Source organism: Xiphophorus hellerii, chromosome 10, assembly GCF_003331165.1.
Source record: "Xiphophorus hellerii strain 12219 chromosome 10, Xiphophorus_hellerii-4.1, whole genome shotgun sequence".
Lineage (NCBI taxonomy): Eukaryota > Metazoa > Chordata > Actinopteri > Cyprinodontiformes > Poeciliidae > Xiphophorus > Xiphophorus hellerii.
In genome coordinates, this window is record NC_045681.1 from 3,604,841 (window position 1) to 3,625,104 (window position 20,264).

General features: G+C 36.4%; 1 protein-coding gene and 1 long non-coding RNA gene across 6 annotated transcripts; one reads left to right on the forward strand and one right to left on the reverse strand.

Moving 5' to 3' along the window:
• Positions 1 to 1,884: 1,884 nt before the first annotated feature.
• atxn2l (ataxin 2-like) lies at positions 1,885 to 20,004 on the reverse strand. Of its 5 annotated transcripts, none has more exons than XM_032573994.1 (24): positions 19,779 to 20,004; positions 19,277 to 19,383; positions 17,245 to 17,284; positions 16,462 to 16,518; positions 14,180 to 14,251; positions 13,895 to 14,054; positions 12,551 to 12,681; positions 12,345 to 12,436; positions 11,178 to 11,426; positions 9,420 to 9,859; positions 8,887 to 8,973; positions 8,698 to 8,802; positions 8,465 to 8,545; positions 8,312 to 8,373; positions 6,909 to 7,261; positions 6,750 to 6,819; positions 6,057 to 6,191; positions 5,732 to 5,795; positions 5,230 to 5,387; positions 5,004 to 5,145; positions 4,559 to 4,668; positions 3,574 to 3,753; positions 3,343 to 3,502; positions 1,885 to 2,545 (listed from the first exon to the last, which is right to left on the reverse strand). In XM_032573994.1, the coding sequence occupies exons 2-24, from the start codon at positions 19,327 to 19,329 to the stop codon at positions 2,496 to 2,498; spliced, it is 3,051 nt and encodes a 1,016-aa protein (XP_032429885.1). In that variant the 5' UTR covers positions 19,330 to 19,383; positions 19,779 to 20,004; the 3' UTR covers positions 1,885 to 2,495. The 5 variants fall into 5 exon arrangements, with proteins under 5 accessions (XP_032429885.1, XP_032429884.1, XP_032429882.1 ...); XM_032573993.1 differs by having other exon boundaries at positions 19,277 to 19,386; XM_032573991.1 differs by having other exon boundaries at positions 12,560 to 12,681; positions 19,277 to 20,004.
• LOC116726999 (uncharacterized) lies at positions 9,729 to 17,443 on the forward strand. The gene is made up of 2 exons (XR_004340739.1): positions 9,729 to 9,836; positions 17,247 to 17,443. It is a non-coding gene; the product is annotated as an uncharacterized LOC116726999 (long non-coding RNA).
• Positions 20,005 to 20,264: the final 260 nt, after the last annotated feature.

Consider the following 20,264-nt stretch of genomic DNA (forward strand, 5'->3'; position numbering starts at 1 on the left):
TCTACGAATCACTTTGCAAGTCATAATAAACTATTTTATGTGGAAAATAAAATAGTTTTATTGGCATTGCCGTGGAAAATATTTGCCTAGTTACAATTTTCTTGTGCTTATTTAGTTACATAAATTATTCAGATGCTGAAACATCATATCAACACACTGTAATGATGAAACACACTGTAATAAATATATGTGTTTAAAACTGCATTTTAAACAATGTAGTTTATAAAAACTTTGTCAAATATTTGTTTGTCCATTTTATTTAGCATTTTTACATCCTTTCTGTGCTGAAATACAGATTAAATTACCAAGAAGAGCCAAAACATTTGTGAGCCAAGTTCCTTTCGGCAGCAAAAAATAATAACAAAAAAAAGAAAAACAGTTGTAGTTTACTAGATTTGAGGGGCGATTAAGTATTTATTACAGTATTAGAATATCAAAATAAACTTGTCCTTTTACCTATCTAACATAAATATATATTTTTAATCCCATAAGATGTAATTATTGGATGTATTCAGATATTCCCCCTCAAAAATGACAATATTGACTTTATAAGTGGATCTTCCATTTTGAAATTCCAGACATTGATGAAACAGTGACATCTAGTGGTGAAATTGATTAGAGTAATATCTTTGAAGGGTTTTTTTAATTTTGAAAATACCCATTTTACATGGATGAAACATTTTGAGGAACAGCTCTAGGTAATCAGATGTTTTTGGAATTTAAATTCTGAAAAAGAAAGCATTATTGTGTATCATTAAAGATTATACAGTATATTTGCTTTTGGTTAGACGTGGGGGGAAAAAAGCCCCGGAAACAAGCTCTTATTTTGAAAATAAGCCGTAAATGTACCGTAAGTACATTTGTGCTAAGTACCGTAATACTTAGCACTCGTGCGCCACAGAAAAAGGCTCGTGGGGGGCTGGCTGGACCGTTTGTTCCGAAGCGGAGGCTGGTTTGACCGCAGCGCCGCGGCCTCGGTGTCAACTGAACTGAATGTCCGCCTCGTCAGGTCTGATTTCCGGGAAGGACGCTTTACAATGGACTGGTGAGGCTGATGCTGTATAACAGCGTTTCTGTGCGATACCGAACCGGTACAATACTCTCTAATAAAGCCAGACAGCTCCCCCTGGTGGCCATTCCTGAGATGACAGTGGAGGCAATTGCCTTATTTAGTCTACCGGTATCTTAAAGGAAAGCGATTAAAGATGCAAAATAAACACAGTTGACACGGACTAATTATTGATGTCTTGTAACTATATTACTTTAGTCACTGATCAATCAATTATTCTAATGATTAATCGATTGATCTGCATGAATGATCTGCAGGATGTACCATTTTTTCAACCACTTAGGCCTTTCATACAATATTAGAAATACATTAAGAGGCAAATAAATGCGGTTTCTTTTTAAGAGTTTTTTTGTCTTAAATGCAATAACAAATGAAAAGCTCAGCTCTTCCCACTGATTTATCAACACTGTTTAAGTGTTGTTTATTTTAACATTTAATTATTTGAATTAATAGATTATTTTTGGCAGAATTTTAACTGGATGAAGCTAAAATTGTCTCTTGAACAGTACTGGGTAGAATATATTTACAAAGTAGGTTTTTTCCCCAAGTTAAATGCAAAATGTATATTTTTGTTTCACTGTTTTTGTTTAAACACAACTATGAATGTTTTTTCAGCAAAATGGCCTTTTTTGAGTCTGTATATTCCAGTTATCGATTAATCAGATTATTCATGATTAATTGGATTACTTATGATGAATGCGAGTAATGACAATTAATCACGATTAAACATATTATTCGCAACTAATCCGATTAATTGTTTTGAGTAACATTTGCACCATTACAGGAGAAAGTAAAATAAAAACAAATGACGGTAGTTGAGTAGAGAACTTTATTTTTTAGTCATTGTTTTTAAACTTTTTTTTGTCTTGTCCATTTTTTTTATTAATTATATTTTCCTACAGGAGAGAAGAAGGGCTAAGGGGCAGATTTTCACTACTAGATTGAGTTTTAAAATTTTTTTTGCTAAAAGTCCCCTCACGTCGTCGCCTCCCTCCTCTGTCACGCTCTCAATCTTTTACGTCAGTCCGTTTCCCGTTTGTGTTGTGGTAAATACAAAACCTCACAAGGCTTAAAAACATTTCTGGAAGAGAAAAAAACGTCTGCTGCTGCCCCCGCCTGTTTCTGATTATCTCCCCGGTCCAGGACAACAAAAACCAAACAAAAAGCGGGGAAGAAGGTGGAGGGAAGAGCTGCGGCTGTCCTCTCATCTTCATCATCACCAGTAATAAAAATGTCCTCGACTGGGCAGACGTTCTCGCCGATGAGCAACATCACAGCAGAAGAGTAAGGTGCCGTGAGAAATTTGTGTCGTCGTCTCTCCTCTGTGTGATTCTGTCAGTTCTGGGTTGTTCTGTCCTGGACCGCAGGTCCAGCAGGAGGTGGGGGAGGGGGGACCAGGACGTCATGGAGGATGGGACGGAGGCGTTTAGTTTCCAGGTGGATGGAAGGGGGCAGGGTGTGTTTGTACCTGCATCGCTGTGGAGGACAAGGACACAAACCGTTAAGATCGCCGATGTAATATAATCGTGATCATGGAAATTCACGTAAAAAGAGATTTTCTGAGTTTCAAAAGTCAAAAACTCTCGACTTTAGAAACTCTGAAATTTCCAAGTATTTTTCTACAAAATGTACGAGATTAATTTTTAAAAAATCTATAGAAAATTTTAGACTTTTCAATCCTGAAAATTTTTATAAATGGTAGATATAGAAAAAAGTGAATTTCCACAAAAAAACCCTAAAATTTCTGAAATTCTTTTTATCTACAATGACCCTAATATGCCGTCGTACTAAACTAACTTCATTTAATATTTTTAAATTCACTGTTTTTGTGCTCTCCTGGAAAAAACCACAAAAAACAAAAATATTTTTGTTTTTCTGACAATTTTATTGTGAATTATTGTGACAATTTTCATCTTTTGAATCTTAAATTTCTGTGACTAAATTAAAAAATTCTGGGTTTTTTTAATTTAACTTTTTGGCATAAATTTAATTTTAAATCTACAATGGCGCTAATGTTACATTGTACAAACCTGACTTCATGTAATTATATTCTTTGATTTACTGATGTGTTTTGATGCTCTTGTAGAAAATAACAAGAGAAAATAGTAAAAAAAAAGAAAATTCAGTCAGTGTTTTTTTAACACTAACCAAAATTTATTCGTTTATTGATTAATATAAAAGTTTCAGAGATTTTTAATGTAAATGTATCATATGTATCATAACGATGAGTGGAGTTAGTGACGGCTGTAGTTTATCTTAATGACAGTTGCTACCTGGTGGGTGTCCTATGTAAAAGTGCTGGTGCGGTCCTTGCTGCGGCCCGTGCTGCGGCACGCCGCCTGGTCCCTGCTGAGGCGTCTGCAGCATTACTAGCTGCGGCTGGCCGTGGCTGCCTGAGTGGTGAGGTCCCGGCATCGCTCCTTGAACGTGAGCCTGATGGGAGCCAATGAGAGCTTAGATCCCGTCCAGGTAGAGCAGCGCTCAGGGAAGAGGCAGAGACGTACCTGAGTCAGCTGGCTCAGAGTGTAGGCAGGCGGGAGGCCCTGGTGGCTGTGGATGCTGTACCCCGGAATGGGGTAGGAGCCCTGCGGGGAGGTGTGGCCCGGCGGCATGTTGGGCGGAGTGGGAGCCGAAAGCGGACCTGAGTGGTACAAGGACTGAGGCTGCGGGCCGGACTGGGCGTTCTGCAACGAGACGCAGCGAGAAAACCTGAACCCGGGCATCTGAAGACGAGATCGTCACTCAGGATTCAACACTTATATCAGCATGACAGAGCTAGGGTTTAAATATATCGACTCGAATGAACGAGTTACTAACACTAACAGACAGAGAGTTGGTTAGAACAGCTGGGAAACTTCAGAATCCATCCAGAAATTACATTTCTGGAACATTTTAAAGAACAAAAAAACTAAATTCACAGTAAATTTACAGAAGATTTTTCACTCGTCAGGATTTGAACCATGCAACCTGCAAAACAAAGGACAAAAAAAAGGATGAAAAACGAACCAAATGACAGATGCAAGGAAGGATGAATGAAAAGATAAAAGAGGAATAAAGGAAGAAAAAGGACAGACAAAGGAACCCAATAATGAAAAGAGCTAGGAAGATGTAAATATCGAAAGGACAGAAAGAAAGAAAAACTAAAATGCCGAAAAGAGACAAAAACAACAAAAGAGTGAACAAAAGTAAGGACAAAAAAAGAATGAAAGGACAGATAAAGTCACAAAGGGATGGAAGAAAAATAAGCAAAAGAAAGTGAAAAATGAGATAAAAAAGGAAAATAAAAATGTGTCTCTGCTCTAAAGTCTCGTTTCAAAGCTGAGACTTTTCTCTCCTACTTTTCCAAAAGTTTTTCCCGCCTTAGAAAAAATTACTCCAATGAAATTTCAGAACTCTAATTTAAAATATCTAATTAATGCTGCCATATGTTTAAAGTCACAGTCTCATAAAAACAGTGAGAATAAGATGAAGGTTTTCTGGGTGTGGTACCTGCCCAGGGCTGGGAGCAGCGTGCTGCGGGGGCGGCTGGTTGCCGGTCGGGGTGCTGGAAGGCTGCGGCTGATGGACGGCGCCCGAGTGATGAGAGAAGGACTGCGGCGCTGCACGCAAACAGAAAGGCCGTCACAAATATTGTTTTTCTGTAAAGAACTTGAATAGCTCGATGTTTGTTACAAAGTGGGCAGAGAACCCAAAAATTTACTCAAGTAAGAGTAGCTGGTCCAAGAAATTACTCAGGAGTAAAAAGTTTAAATCAAGGTTTTGATTTAATAGACATGTTTTATTTTTGTTTGTTTTATAAACCATGTAAAGGTTTGGTGTTTTAGTTTGGTTCTATTTTGTTATATTGTGAAAAACGAAAACTGATGGGGGGGAAAAAAAGTTAAACTCTGCCTGCTGCTGAGATGTCCTGACTTGAAAACCCAGCCCCACTCACCATAGATGCCCTGCTGCGGCCCCTGGGGCCCCTCTCCCTGTGCAGGGAACTGAGGCCCTCCGGGCGGGCCGAGGGCCTGGGGATGGTGGCCGCTGCCCTGACCTATCATCCTCGCTCCGCCCTGCAGCATGGAGTACATGGGCTGTGGAGAAGAAGCAAACGTGTTCAGGCTGCTACCCCCAGCCGCCCGGTGAAGGAGATTTAAGGCCTTTATTTGGCGCCGTACCTGTCCATTGTATGTCATGGCCTGGATGACCTGCTGCTGGCTGTACTGCTGCGGGTTGTACTGAAGGTACGACTGAGGGTACGGAGACGCCACCAGAGGGGCTCCAGCTACTGATGCAGCAGCTTGCAGCATTTGTGATGTTTCAGGCCGCGTCGGCACTAGAGAGGAGAAAATGTTAGGATAAATCTCACACCTGATAGTCTGGTTTACAATCAGACCAAGTCTACCACAGTGGCAATATTAGCTAATATTTTAATGTGGTGGGGTTTGTTTTCACACTGAACTGAGCCAAACAAACCAGAGTTTGATGCATTAACATCTCCCCAAGCAAACGGGACTTTGTAGGCAAACAAACTAGAGTTTGATCAAACCGGATTAATGGGGCAGTCGTAGTCACCGGAGCAAGAAAATCTGATCATTTCCTGATTTTAAAATGAAAATGTGGCAACAAATCCCATATATATATATAAGTTTACTCAGATGAGACAATAAAAACAGTTACCTTTGCCCCTGGGGTATTTTCCTTGGTTAACTGTCGACATTGGGTACTGGTACATTTGTGGAGCCTGCAGGAAATGTAAACAGGAAAATAAAAACTAAAATGTTGCTACTTTTACTAAAAAAATCCCAAACTTATGTTCCATAAATTGCATCATGTGCTTAAAAGAAGTGTTAATTTTCATCAAATGAAATCAAATTTGCATTCTTACCCAAAAAAATGCATAAAAATTTAATTTTTTAGACAAGAAACTATAAATATGCTTGAACAGTTGTCACTATGCCAATAAAATCTCTCAGTGATGCGTGTTTGTCTTCTGCCTGCATACCTGCACAGGGTGCATCTGTGAAACGTAGGAGAGGTAGGGAGCATTGTAGAGCTGTCCCTGCCCACCAGGATGCTGCAGGACCACTGGGCTTGGAGGAGTTGGACGAGGCGGGGTTGGTGCAGTGTTGGGTTTTGTCTGTAACAAAGCAAATAATCAGGTGATTATTTTATAGGTGATTCAGGTGATTATATACAGATGATTATTTTAAATGTCTCTGAGTTTGCAGTTTAAAATTACATATCAAGCGTTTCACTTTTGAGAAAATTCAGATAACCTGCAACCCAAGGTGTAAAAGAAATTAAAACGGATGGTAAAGAAAGTTGGGGACTTGAAATAAAAAGTTAAATATTATCAGTATAAAGAGAAACTTCACAGTCGTAAAACTAGGGCTGAAATAAATAATCAAATTAATTGTGATTAATCGATTGTTGAAATAATCCTCAACTAATTTAGTAATTGATTAAGCGCTTTTGTAAAGTTTTGACATAATTACTACTATAACTATATTGTACTTCCAGCAAATTACTTTTTGAGTCTATTTACTCCAGTTAATGGTTAACTGATGACTAAACTACTTGATCATTTTATTTATCAATTAATCACGGTTAATCATTTCAACCACAGTGTTTTTAATCAACAATATCTCCACATTTTCCTCTAATAAACAATTAGAATGTGGATAAACTTTCTTACCATGGGCATCTGAGTTTTGTTTGGGTTGAACTCTTTAGCATTTGGATTTAAAGTTGATTTCTTCACTTGACTGAAAGACAGAGAAAGATTGTATTTATCAACAGGGACGTCAACATGCAGGAAAAAAACCCTCATTCATTCACAGCCACTGAAACTCACTCTGCCACACCCTCAGTACGCTCTCCTGTCTCAGACCTAGCATCCTCTGTTCCCGGGGTCCTGGCCGGCTGAGGGGTTGCTGGTGATTGCCTGTCTGGAATGGGAGCTGTGGTAGCAGCAGCGGTGCCCAGTGGCGTTGTGGCGTCCTTGGTGGGCTCTTCAGAGGGAGCTGGTGAATGCTGGGGTTGGGTCTGGGAAGGACTGGGAGCTGGAGGCTGAGGTTTGGGCTCTGAGGGCGCGTGGGTGTCTGACGGAGGCTTGGCTGCACCTGACTGGTTCACCTCACCGACCGAAGGTGGCGTTGCTGCTGCCGGAGAGCTGGGAGAGCTGGAGCCGGCTCCACTGGGCTGGAGCTGGAAAACAAGAGTTAGTTCATAATAAAGTGAAAATCTTAGACTTTGTGTGTGTTTAAGAGGTCAATAGGAGGTCAGGATATTTTTTTATCTGCAAATGTTCAACAGCACATAGCTTGAAATATCTACAAAAGCGCATTTCATCCAATTTATGACTCAGTATCACATATGTACTCATGTATTTTCAAGTTACACTGAAATCACATATTGAAAAATCACAGAAGAGAGTTTTGAGGATAAAACCTCAAATTATTAAAGTGACTTTGGGAAAGGAGTTAAAAACAACAGAGAAATGGATGTGACAGATACCTTCCCATCCGGTCAATGAGGTAATGCAAAAACTATTTTCTGCAACCACACACAAGTAATAAAATGATTCATTCACTTTCTCTTAAAGTAAAGAAACATAATTGTGTTGGATACTATCTAGTTACATTTACTTAATTACATTTACTTGAGTAACTTAAAAAAAGTACTTATAGTATTTTTACAACGTTGTACTTTTTACTTTTACTTGAGTAATTTTATTATGAAGTTTTTCTACTCTACTTGAGTAAAATTTCTGTATTTTCTACCCACAGAATAAAAAACAAACATGTTTTAACCAAAAATTCAGCAGACACAGACCTGCAGTTTTTGTTAAAAAGTTTTTTATTAAAAGAAACTGATTTGGAAAAAGGATATTTTACCTGATTTTGTTATATTTTGTTACTTATATGAATTTTTGTCATATTGTAATTAAAATACCAACATTTCCACTTCATTTTACATTTTTGTCCTTCTGATTATGTAATTTTTAAATATTAAGTGATTACAGTTACTCAGTACTTGAGTAGACTTTTTACCAAACACCTTTTTATTCTTACTTGAGTCATTTCTTGAACGGAGACGTGAGTAAAAAATATGCTGAAGTAGTCCTACTCTTACTTGAGTAAAATTTTTGTGTATTCTGCCCACCACTGGACAGGACAAATGTTTTGAATTAAAGTTTAGATCAATATAATTGTTCATAATTTTTTTAAAAACACATTTCAACATAAACAGGCTTACCCTGAATTCTTTGCCGAATTTCCGCAGCTCTTCAAGTTGTGACCGTTGCTGAACCGAAGGAGCTGACAGAGGAAACGGAAAACAATGGTTATAAAACTGAGCAGCCATTTAATAAACCGATTAATTTTCCTTAAATGTCCGAAGCTCATAAACCTTTGCTGCTTTTGCCGTCCTCTGTGCTGCCAGGGCTTTCTGCAGAGCGCTCTTTAGCAGCTGTACCAAGGATCTCATTCACTGCAAAGGCAAAAATAATTAGAAATCAAATCTCCATTCTACTCTAAAAATATGTTGAATTAAAGTTTTTGCAATTGCGGGATTGATTTTGTACACTCCATAAAACCCAGAGGAACAGGAACCAAAACAGACAGCTGGCTGGGAGCCATTACCATCTACAGTGAAGAGAGGGGCGGGGCCAGACGTCTTCTGGGCGGACACAGAGACGTCTACGAAAGGCGAGTCCTGGGAAGAGGCTGATTTAGGAGAACGAGTGGCTGCAAGGACATCAGAAACACCATGGGTAAGTCTGGATAAAATGTTGCAAGACAACTAAGTTTTTATTGAATTTGAATCGTTACCTGTGGACTGTGAAAGTGGGTTTGGAACGCGATTTGTCCGACTTGGCTGTGAAGGTCTTTGGGCTTTAGGAGACGGTCCAGCAGAAACTGATAAGACACATAAAAAATTGGCTTTAGCTACTCAAATTTGTGAGGCGGCAGATGGAACAATCAGTGATTTAATTCATGCAGGGTTTCTGCAGATTTCACCAACAAATTTAAGACTTTTTAAGACCATTTATTAAATTTAAGAGCTGCATCACGACAACACAAATTAGTAAACAGGCAATAAATTTACACTTTACCCTTGATAGACATAAAAAAGCTAGCCAGCTAGGGTATATTAGCAGTAGCAGCAGCTACCTTGAGTCACAGAACGTAATGATTATGTTTGCGGGTGACTCAAAGGTTTGCCTGACAGAGAAGCCCCACAAGATCAAATATTCCTGCTGCAACAAAATTTAAGACCTGTGACTAATGTATTTAAGGCCAACTTTGAATGATTTTAAAGCCTTAATTTAAGACTTTATGGCTGCTCTGACAGCCTGTCTTACCTCCATTAACAGGCCTGCCAGCATCAGACAGAGACAGCGGGTGTGAGTGGGAGTGAGGAACAGGATGTCCGTGAGGGTTGGGGGGGCTGGATGGAGACGTGGCTGTAGAAGCAGAGGTTGGAGTGGCTGCTGACCCACCAGGAGACGCAGGGGTGTATGGGCTCGCCGGACCGGAACCTGGACTCGGACTTCCCGGTGTATGGTGTGCGGCGTATGCCCCGACTCGACTCGACTGAGGGCTGCTTCTCTCTGAGGGAGAGACTCCGGGTTGGGGTCCAGCAGCCGAGGGGAGCTGGGGCCTCGGCGAAGACGAGGATGAAGGAGTGGGCCGGTACCCTCCGCCAAATCGACTGTGTGGTGGCGGCCCGCCGGGACCTCTCTCAGCTCGCTCGCGGTTCAACTCTCTCTGACGTTGAGGTAGTGGAATGTATTTTCCCTCTCTGAGAAACAGAAAGTCCATCAGAAATGTACTAAAAACAACTAAAACCAGGTGGTGCAGCATTTCAAATGTCACTCCTTTCACATCATCTCATATCGGATCTCAGTAGTGCCAATTAATCGTATTAATTGTGATTAATCGATTATAGAAATAATCGTCAACTAATTTAGTAATCGATTAATCTGTAACTTTAGAATACAGGCTCAGAAAAGGTTAATTCAGAGCAATAATTAATATTTTGAATTTAAGATGAAAACATCTGTCTGTAAATATGTTTAACCCAAAACTCCTCAAGTGACATAATCTCAGCTTCACCCAGTTCAAATTCAATAAAGGAAAGCTATATTATTGCATTTTAACCAATAAAATGTTATTCTCTTGTCAAAAAAAGGATTTTTTTTATTACATATTTTAATGTATTTCTAACATTGCATAAAAAAGGTTAAAGTGACTAAATGAAAAATCAAACCAATTTTTTCCTCCAATTAAACCGACTAATTGTCAGAATAATAACCGATTATTAAAATAATCGTTAAGTGCAATTATGCAAAACTGATGAGCTCCTCTTTTGTCCCATCATAGACAAAAATTATATTGGAGGTTTCCTTTATTCATATATCAGCTTCAATATTTATTATTGTAGGTGAAGTCATGGCAAGGTGTAGGACTGAAACAATTAATCGATTAATCGCGAATAATCAATTATTGAAATAATCACCAACTAATTTAGTAATCAAATAATCATTCATTGCTTTATACAGACTTTAAAATTTGGGGGAAAACACTCTCAAAGCAGCGATTAAGTTAAAACTGTTGGATTTTAGATGAAAAATCTTGTCTGTTTATAAGTACGTTTCACCCAGAACTCCTCAAACGTTACAGCTTTAGCTTCACCTGGTTCAAATTCAGTAAAATTCTCATATTAGGCACCTTTTGCTATCCAGTTACTAATTGGCTAATTGAAAAGAATTTGTCAAAATATTAGCCCTAAAATTTACTAACGTTATGTCATGAAGAAATGGCTCTTATTTATTATTTGTTTAGATGCCGAGGTATTAATCCTTTGCCATTTTATTGAATTTTAGGCGATAAAATACTGTTTGTCTTTAATTCATTTGCATTTTTTACATAGCTTTAAAACTGTATAAGATAAATTTAGTCGTTTAAATGAAGAAAGATTAATCGTCAGAATTATCTATTAAAATAAGTCCTAGAACAGTGGTTAAATTATTAGGGACATCATGTTATGCATGTTTGCTTAACATTCTCAGGACGTTTACACACATCTACATGAACAAGTCATGGAGATCCAGTCTCACCTGCTGCTTGCTCCAGGACTGTCTCTGCCTTTTTCGCTGCCTCTGTCTCGAGGGCTCTCGCGACCTTTCTCGCGATCGCTACCGTCCCGCGCCACAGAGCTGTACTTCTCCTCCTCGGATTTGCCCTCGTCGTTTTCCAAGCCGACGCGATGGCGGTACTGGGGGCTGGATTCGATCTCGCTGGCCAGGCGGGCGGCGCGCGCCTCCCTCTGCCGATAAACCTCGGAGTTGCCCCGCTCCAACGGGACGCTGTGAGGACGGAAAAAATATTTAGAGCAGCAGAGTCCAAACATTTAGTCACATGGGCTGAAATGGTCACAAGTATTCATGAGCCAAAAAATAAATAATAATTTTTCTTCTTAAAAATTATTTATTTATTTATTTAAATTAAGTGCTAGTGAGCACTTAATCTGTTATTAAGTGCTAATTAATAATAATAATTATTATTATTATTAATAATAATAATTAATTATTTTTACATTTTCATAATTTAATTAGACAAATGAAGCTTGTCACATTATTTGCAGAAAAGGGGTGTGTAAAACTTTGCAGAAATGAAACTTTCTGCATATTTTCCTCAAAAATTTAAGGCTCCAAGCTTGAACATTTGGATTGATTTTAAAAAATAGACCTATAACAAATTATTATTATTAATTATCAGCAGTAACAGTTATTAGACTTATGTGATCCTATCTAATATAAAATTAAAGAGAAGACAAAAAGTGTATTTAATAATAGACAATTATTAGACCTGTAATTTTTCTGCAATAATTTATGGGATAAATTGTCCCATAAATTATTGCAATAAACGATAATGTCATTTTGAGACCATTTTCAGTCAATATAATATTAATATTGGCAGATTAATGCAGGCATACTCAATGATAAAAAAGTTTAATCACCACTGAATTAGTGCAATGAAAGAGAATAATCAATGTTTATTATATTTTTACGCAGGTTTATGTTAGCTCTGCGTCAGCTCCAAGTTATTTACACTAAAACACAATAATTATCATTATTTTATTAACCCTGAACGTCTGATTCTACGGAGTGATTAATTAATCTACACCTGTTAAAAAGTAAAATTAAAATTACAGTAAAAACAACTTCTGACAAGGAGACAAAACATTCTTAAATACAAATTTACCATGAATCATTTTAACTTACGTATACATGGAGAGACTGGAATCATATGTAGATGTGACTCCATATTTTACTTCATTGTAGCGAAACATCTCGTTTGCATCCCAGCCATTGGCCTGCAGAGCAAAAATCAAAGAGACAATAAATACCCAATCTGATACAAGTATTTTATGGGATGGGAAGCAAAAATCCCCCATTTTATGCGGCGGTTCTGGTTTCTAAAACGTCACCTGACTTACGGCATCATTCTCAAGGTCGTAGCTTTCTCCGTTGCTGTCTCCTCCCTCCCATTTCTGTAGAACCTTCTCCTTATGTTCTCCGTTAATGCGACTGGAGCTGATGGCCGTGTCTGTGAAGGTGTCTGAAAGTCAAAAACACACAAAGTCACGATTTTATTTAGGGAACAAATAATGACTGACGAGTTGCAACGCCTGGTTTTATTTTCCATGTTATCAGAAAATAACATTGGTAGGAGTTCACCGTTTTGGTCCAACAGTTCATACTTCCTCATAAACTCCAACAATTTATCCTCAAAACTATCCAGCATGTTTTCTGGCTTCAGGAAGTTTAGCAGTTTGGCTCTATTCTGACCAATCTTGTATAACTTAGTATGATTGGAAAGTTCACCAGGTGGGATGTGATAAGACAAAACAAACGATTAATCATGATTAATCGATTACTGAAATAATCGTCAACTGATTTATTGTTAACTGGAGCATACACTCAAAAAAAGACAGTAAGTAAGTCAAAACTGTACCAAAAATTGTAAACGATTAATCGATTACTTAATTAGTTAATGATTATTTCAATTATTGATTAATCACGATTAATCGCTTCAACCCTAGTTACAGTGACTGTGAAGTTTTCCTTTAGGCTGATGATATTTTACTTTTCATTTCAAATCCCCAAATTTAAAATAAAAACCTTTGCTTGTAAATAAGTTCTACCCAGAACTGTTCAAAATTTCTGGAAAAAAAATTCTCACATTAAGCACCTTTTTCATCCCATTACTAAACAGCTAATCCAAAAATCAATCAACAGCTGAGCCCTACATGGTACTGATGCCAAGTCAAGCAGAAAGGCTGAGTTTTTTCTGTTTTTTTTAGCTGCATCTGCATCCTTTGCTACAAATGATTATGAGTTCACTAAAAGGAACTGTGGGAATAAAATTAAATTTGATGTGATTAATACAAAATTTTGCATATTTTCTTATAACCAAAAGACTGAATTGTTATGAAAAAAATTATTATCTGATAATAAAGTTATAGTACATTATCTGATGAAATTTTCCACCACAGAAATCATGGTCATCTAAAATCAGAAGCTGTAAGGCAACATTTAAAATAAAGTAATGTAATAATTATTGAATACTAAATAAAAAAACATTTGAAAAGTTGATGTTTCTTTACATAATGTGTAGCATTGTCTGTGGGCTTGCAAAGGGGTCCCTCAGACAGAAGTTAATGCTTTTTGGGGGGAATAGCATGAATAAATAAGATAATCCTTACTGCTCAAATTGTGCAGTTTGAAAGCATAATTTGTTGAATTTAATCCAGATAAGTGACTGTTAGTACCTCTGGTAGCGTAGTTGAGGTCAACATCTCTGCAGATCATTGTAACCAGATCTGTTGGGCTGAAGATCATTGTGTCGGTAATGTCCTCACTGCGTGGCGGAGCAGATGACGAGCCCTCTTCCTCGCTGCGTTTGTGTACAGCGTCCACAGCCAGCTCACACTAGGAAGCAAACAGAAATATTAGGACAGAGCAGATACGCACAAGAAGCTAACAACCGAATCAAAGCTCCCATTTCAATCTGATTAAAGTTGTAAGATTATTTATGGAGTTTAAGAGCGTCTTACCCGAGAACTGAGTGTCTTGAAAATGCCTTCGAACATGCTGCCATTCTTCACTCTTAATTCACAGGTGGAACCCTGAAAAATAAACATTTTATTTGAAAAGTTCATCCTTTATTAACGGATTATTACAGAAAAATTGGTACATTTATTATGCAGCATCCTGTGTATAAAGAGTATTAGGAGAAATATGATGTAACTTGAATAAATATTTTAAAAACTTTTCCAACTTGATCTCACATAATCAGATATTGATCTTTATTTGGCTAAACATTAATCCAGTTGTATCCCAATGTGAAGTGCAACCATCTGCTCAGATCCAGCTGCCATGTTGTTTTATTACAGTGTAGTTTTTACAGGGTTTCTGATTTTTCTATTCCATTTAGCATATATATGTAATTTTCCTTTGGTTGCAGAGTGAGTAGGACTGGGCAATTAATAAAATTTTCTGTTTTTGAATTTTAAATTTTTGAAAAATCTGGATTTTCCTTCAGTTTCTATAGTTCAGAGTGATATAGTGCACCCGAAAACCACCATAGTTTTTGAAAAGCAATTTTTACAGCTTCTATTTATTTCAACGTTGAATTTATTTCAACTCACAGAAAGAATGATTGTAATAAAAAAGTCAGTTTTTTAATTTATTTTCTGCTATTTGAATTTCTCTTTTAAGAAAAAGTCATGAGGTAAACAATTTATTTAAAATAGAAAATCAGATCTGGTATAAAGAAAAATTGCCTAATAATGATTGGCTTAATTTTAGAGGTTCACAACATTTTTAAAAAACAAACAAGTATCTACAAAAAATAGCCAAAATGCACCAAAAAAACATTAAGCTGTTGAGTATTATTAGTGTTCAATACAGCATGTGGAGAAGATGATTTATTGTATCGTTTATCATGTATCGTGATAAGAAATTTGAAACAATAGGAATTTTGATTTATTCTTATAATGAATTCAAATAAATGATGTTTGTAAAAAAAAAAAATATTCTGGTGCCAGAATACAAACTAGATGTGTTAACATTTCTGTTTTGAAAAAGTTCGTAAGTGTAAAATCAATCAAATTTAAATTACAAATAATATTTTATATATTTAAACCTCCAAAACTGTCCATATTGGTGCGATTGTTATTTTAACTATTTAGTTTGTTCTTTTCAACAGTTTGTTGATATTTAATATGTGAAAACATAATTAAATGCAGATACTATGAGCAGTAAATGTATCATTTCTTTATGTGACTGGTGTCTTAAAGAAGTGTATTACAAATAGGAATCAATGTTTTTCAAGAGCAGCACTATATTTAAAAATTTACTTACATTTTCTCCGCACTCATTTATAGATTATTTTTAGATTAACATATTTGCATGTGCATGCTTGTTCTTTATTTATATTCAGTCATACTAAATTACTTATCTCACTCATATATATTTTATAAACTTTATCTCTCATAGTTATATTTGTATTAGTTCCTTAGATGGAGTAGCTTGTCAATGAATATGAACTTTACTTTGGAGATCAATAAAGTATATTCTATTTTATTCTATATTTATGGGGCTACAATTTCTGTGAAATGCGATTATAGTTGTACAATTACCTAAAATGTAGTAACAAACTGTTTTTGTAGTCTATTCTATTGCTTTCAGAATAGTACCAATAAATATTGTGGTAAAACTTTAAGCCTATATCGCCCACCCCTAATGATATGAAGTGATTTTGTTTTTTATCTTTCAGATGTTTGATTTTAGTCAAATGCCATTCCTTCCTATTTAATATTCATTTTCAATCCTATTTCACATTTACCTGCCAAATATGAACAAGATTAAACACACTGAGGGAAAGTAGGTGTTAATGGATTTCCACATAATGTGTAGAATCATTAGCCCTGCTTCAGTGTGACCCAATATATCCAATCACACAAGTGGCTTAATGACACCATAAAATAACTTTTTTGTGCGTTTGTGTTGCTTCCTTGTCTTTCGCCTCCCCTCTAATAACCGCTGCTTCACTATAGCAGGAATAAATGTGTGGCGCAGCTTTTAAAAACGCCATTTAACACATAAATAGGCAACAGAACTGAGGTTTTAATGTTCACGTTCAAAGCAATGTTGTTGCTAATTTTAGATATAGATGTATGACTTATCACCATTCAATCCTTCCCTGGAAAAATGTTGGTTGTCTTTTACCTCTAATGTTTTTAATTAGTCACACAAACTGAAGGAAGTAATTCTTCCAGACTAACAATTAGGATCTGGGGGGGGAAACTGACAATGATCCAAATGACTGACTCACCACTACAGCTGTGAGGAAGTGAAGCATTCTGGCGTTGTTGTACACACCCTCAAATACCTGTACACAGGAAACACACAGGTATGCATCATGAGAGCTTCACACACATCTGACACATAAACCCAAGAAATATTTATTTATATAAGAGCTTTAAAAGACACAGATCACAAAATGGTGTGGATAATAAGATTAAAAACATTAAACATCAATACATCTACATTAGTAAAAACAATTGTAAAAAAATAAGATTTTAAAAGCTTTTTAAACAGTTTAAATTATACAAATATTAATTAACGTTGAGTTGAAGGTCATGTTGACATCCTGGGATGCATTATCTGCAGTTAAGCTTAGACTGTAATTCTGATCCATTTTAAAAAGACAAATTACTCTTTTAAAGAAAAATCAAGTCACAGTTGATAAGTGAGAAAACCTGAAGTGAACTTGAGTTTATTAAAATGTTTAATGACTTGAAACAAATGAAAAATTATGATTTGAACTTTTAATCTCTTTAAATGACTGGATTGCTGTGAAAATACAATTATATAGTATGTATATAAATCACATCTACTATCTTTGTAAAGTGGTTTAAAAAACACATTTATTATAAATTGGTCCCATATAAAAATAATTAAAATAACCTGAATTCTGAAAATCATGTAAAGTTTTAAAGGAATATTTTTCCTGTTGCTGAAGTTAAAAGCAGAATCCTTTTAATTTAAATGCTGTTCATTTTTTTGTTTTATTAATTCTTCAGCTAAAGCAGCTTTTTGTGCTTGGTGTACTTACAGGAGAGGACTGAAACGACGGCTTTGCAGAGGAACGATTCCTGCAAGAAACAGAAGAAAAAAAAACTATTTAGAAGAAGAATCAAATTTCTTTTTATCTTCCCAGGGTGCTGTTATTTCACTGTGTACATAAATGTAACAATTTGTAAAAATTTAAGTATTTTCATGAATAAGATAAGATAAATGACTTATGCTGGTCAGTTTTCCCTGGATCTGTAATTTCTGAACCATTTCCTTAAAAGAAGCTTTATTGCAAGTATCCTGTTAATCTTTCCACATATATAAAAATAAATGATTTGATCCAGGGTCTATCAAAAAAAAACTGGAAGTGTTCTTATCTTATTTTTAAAGACGAACTATTATATTTACTTTAAAAACTTTGGTTGTCAGACAGAAGGAACTCTTAAGCTGTTTTTAGATTCTAAATATATATTAAAAGTAAGAAATAAACTTTCTTCTAAATAATTGGAAGGTTACAATATTACCATCAGAGTTTGCAGCCTGCAGTTATTTAATTTATCATTATGTTATTGTTCCTGTGCCCTCCTATTTATATGCCATCATTAGGTTAGAGTTTCAACCATTTTTATTGGTAAAAAAATGGTTGAAACTGGTTAATGTAAAATCAAAACACCTTAAATATTATCAGTTAGGTCAGGTTGAACACAGTCATGTTTGATTTAATTGAAAAAAAACTATCTTTGTTTTTGTGTTTTGAAAATTTAACTGATTTGATCCCTGAGCATGTTTTATTATGTCAAAGTATCCCATTATATCACAATTTACCTTTTTGTTATTACTTCAAAAAATATGCAAACTGATTTTGTTTGTTTCTTTGTTACCGTTTCTAATATCGATGTCTTTTGCCTGTGTGAAGGGACTCTAAATCATTATCATCTGATATTTACATTTAACTCCTTTAAAAGGTTAGATCAACCACCAAAGATCATATTTTTTTAAGTTAAGTAATTTTTTATGATTCTGACTCTTGTCAAGGGTTTCTAAATAAACCAGTGTTTTTGCTTGTTAAAAATCTTCTCGTTTTAAGAGAAGCACCAATCTTCTTGTGCATTGATCTTCTATTTTGAGTTTGACATAAATAAGAAAAACATTAAAGGCAATCTTATAAATCTTTCATTTGTAATTGGATTTTAAATCCCTACATCCATGAAATTACCTTAAGCACATTTCTCTTGTTTAATGTGTCATAATCCTTACAAAAACACATATTAAAAAAAATTTAATTTATAAAAAACAGCAAGAAAACTAGAAATTGCTATGGGCCAATCTCTCAACAACAAACGTGCAATTTTTTTATTTTATCTTTGGCAAATTATTTCAAAATTAAATATTTTTTCTTAATATATGACAATAAAAAATCGGAATATACCTGGTACTAGGATTTCATTTGTAGCCGTCTTAGAAAGAGAAACACTGACGTATTTTTTTTTTCTTTTAAGATTAAAATAATTAACGGAATTTAATTTCTATTTAGACATTTAGCAAAAGCATCCGGATTAATTCATGTGCATTAAATTGCTAAGAATAAAGAAGGTAAGCTAAAATAAAATGTAATTTTATCGCTGCTACACACAAGGTTACAAAACAAAGACGGAGCTACAAAGACTTCAGTCAACAAACATCTAAAGACATGGTTCATACATGCCGGAGTCTCTGCAGCGTTAATAACTTACAGAATTATAACGACAGCAGACGAAAACAAAACAACCACATATCGACACGAAAAGGCAGCTTTTCAGAACTGACAGGCCAGCTAAACTTTGCATAGCCTTAATGCTTCTTTATTGTTTTCACAAAGTCGGACCCACCTCACTGATTCGGCTATATAAAACAAACAGCATTTATATTGGTCCATAAATTCTGCCCATCATAATTAAACGAATCCTATTGGCTAAGACAAAGTCTCTATGTCCAAGTCACGCCCCCTTCGAGCAGGGTGCTTTAACCGGTAGGCCTTGCGCGCACGGGACAATCCCCGGACTGTCCTACCCAGAGAGACCCCGCTCGCTCACCTTCCAGCCGGTGTCCGGCCGCCGCTGTTGATGCCGCTGACTGGGGAAGACATACCGCCGGGCCCTGATGTTCCGTTAGTCGCCTTTCTCCCGCCTGAGCCGGATTGCTGCTGGGGTTTCAGCATTGCGAAGCACAAGCCTTAGACAGTACCAAGCTTGAGCTAACTTAATAAAACTGAAATCTCCCGAAAAGAAGCTGGTGTAAAGCCAAACTACCTTTAGCAAAATCACCTGCCCTAGAGAGAGAAGAGCCGGGGTAACCTCAAAAAAACACCCCGGCCACTGTAGCTACTCAACACCAGTCGCCTGTGGCCTACAGTGTTAAGGCAAACCTCGTTGGAAATAAAATTAATTATAACATATAAATTAAACCTCTCAGTTACTAACTATTTTGTAACCCCTTGAGTTACGTAAAAAACAAACAACTACTTTAAAAAAACAACAGCTTCCATGTAATTATTTAGCAGGCTAAATTAGCATTAGCTTTGATCCTCAGGCTCACTTCGGACGCTTTCCCTCCGGGATTTACTTTCTTCCCTCTGTCCTGTCGCCTCAACTTCGGCACCGCTGGCTCTTCCGTTACAAACTAAGGGCTTGACGTTACTGTCAGTCGCCTCAGAAGGTTGAAATTGTTCAGGTTTCTCGGAGAAAACCTGCTGCGGTCGGTCAACACCACCTTTCGGTAGGCTCACTTGACTCAATCCGCGCGCGGCTGACTGGAAACCGGCTGGAAGGGGGAGGGGGCGTTGACGTGCTTTTTTCACGTACCGGTGAGAGAACAACGAGTTCATTAATCCACGCTTTGATCTAAACAGGTGTATAGCAGGTGATAAAAACAAGAATTGATGTATTGTAATGTACACGTGGCAAACACTACCTATCTTTATTGGTTTACAATATTTTATTCCATTTGATCATGTTCGATTCTATCTTCTCCCTCCACCATTGCACATTAAGTTGCAGCTTCTTTACTCAATTTCTCTAACTT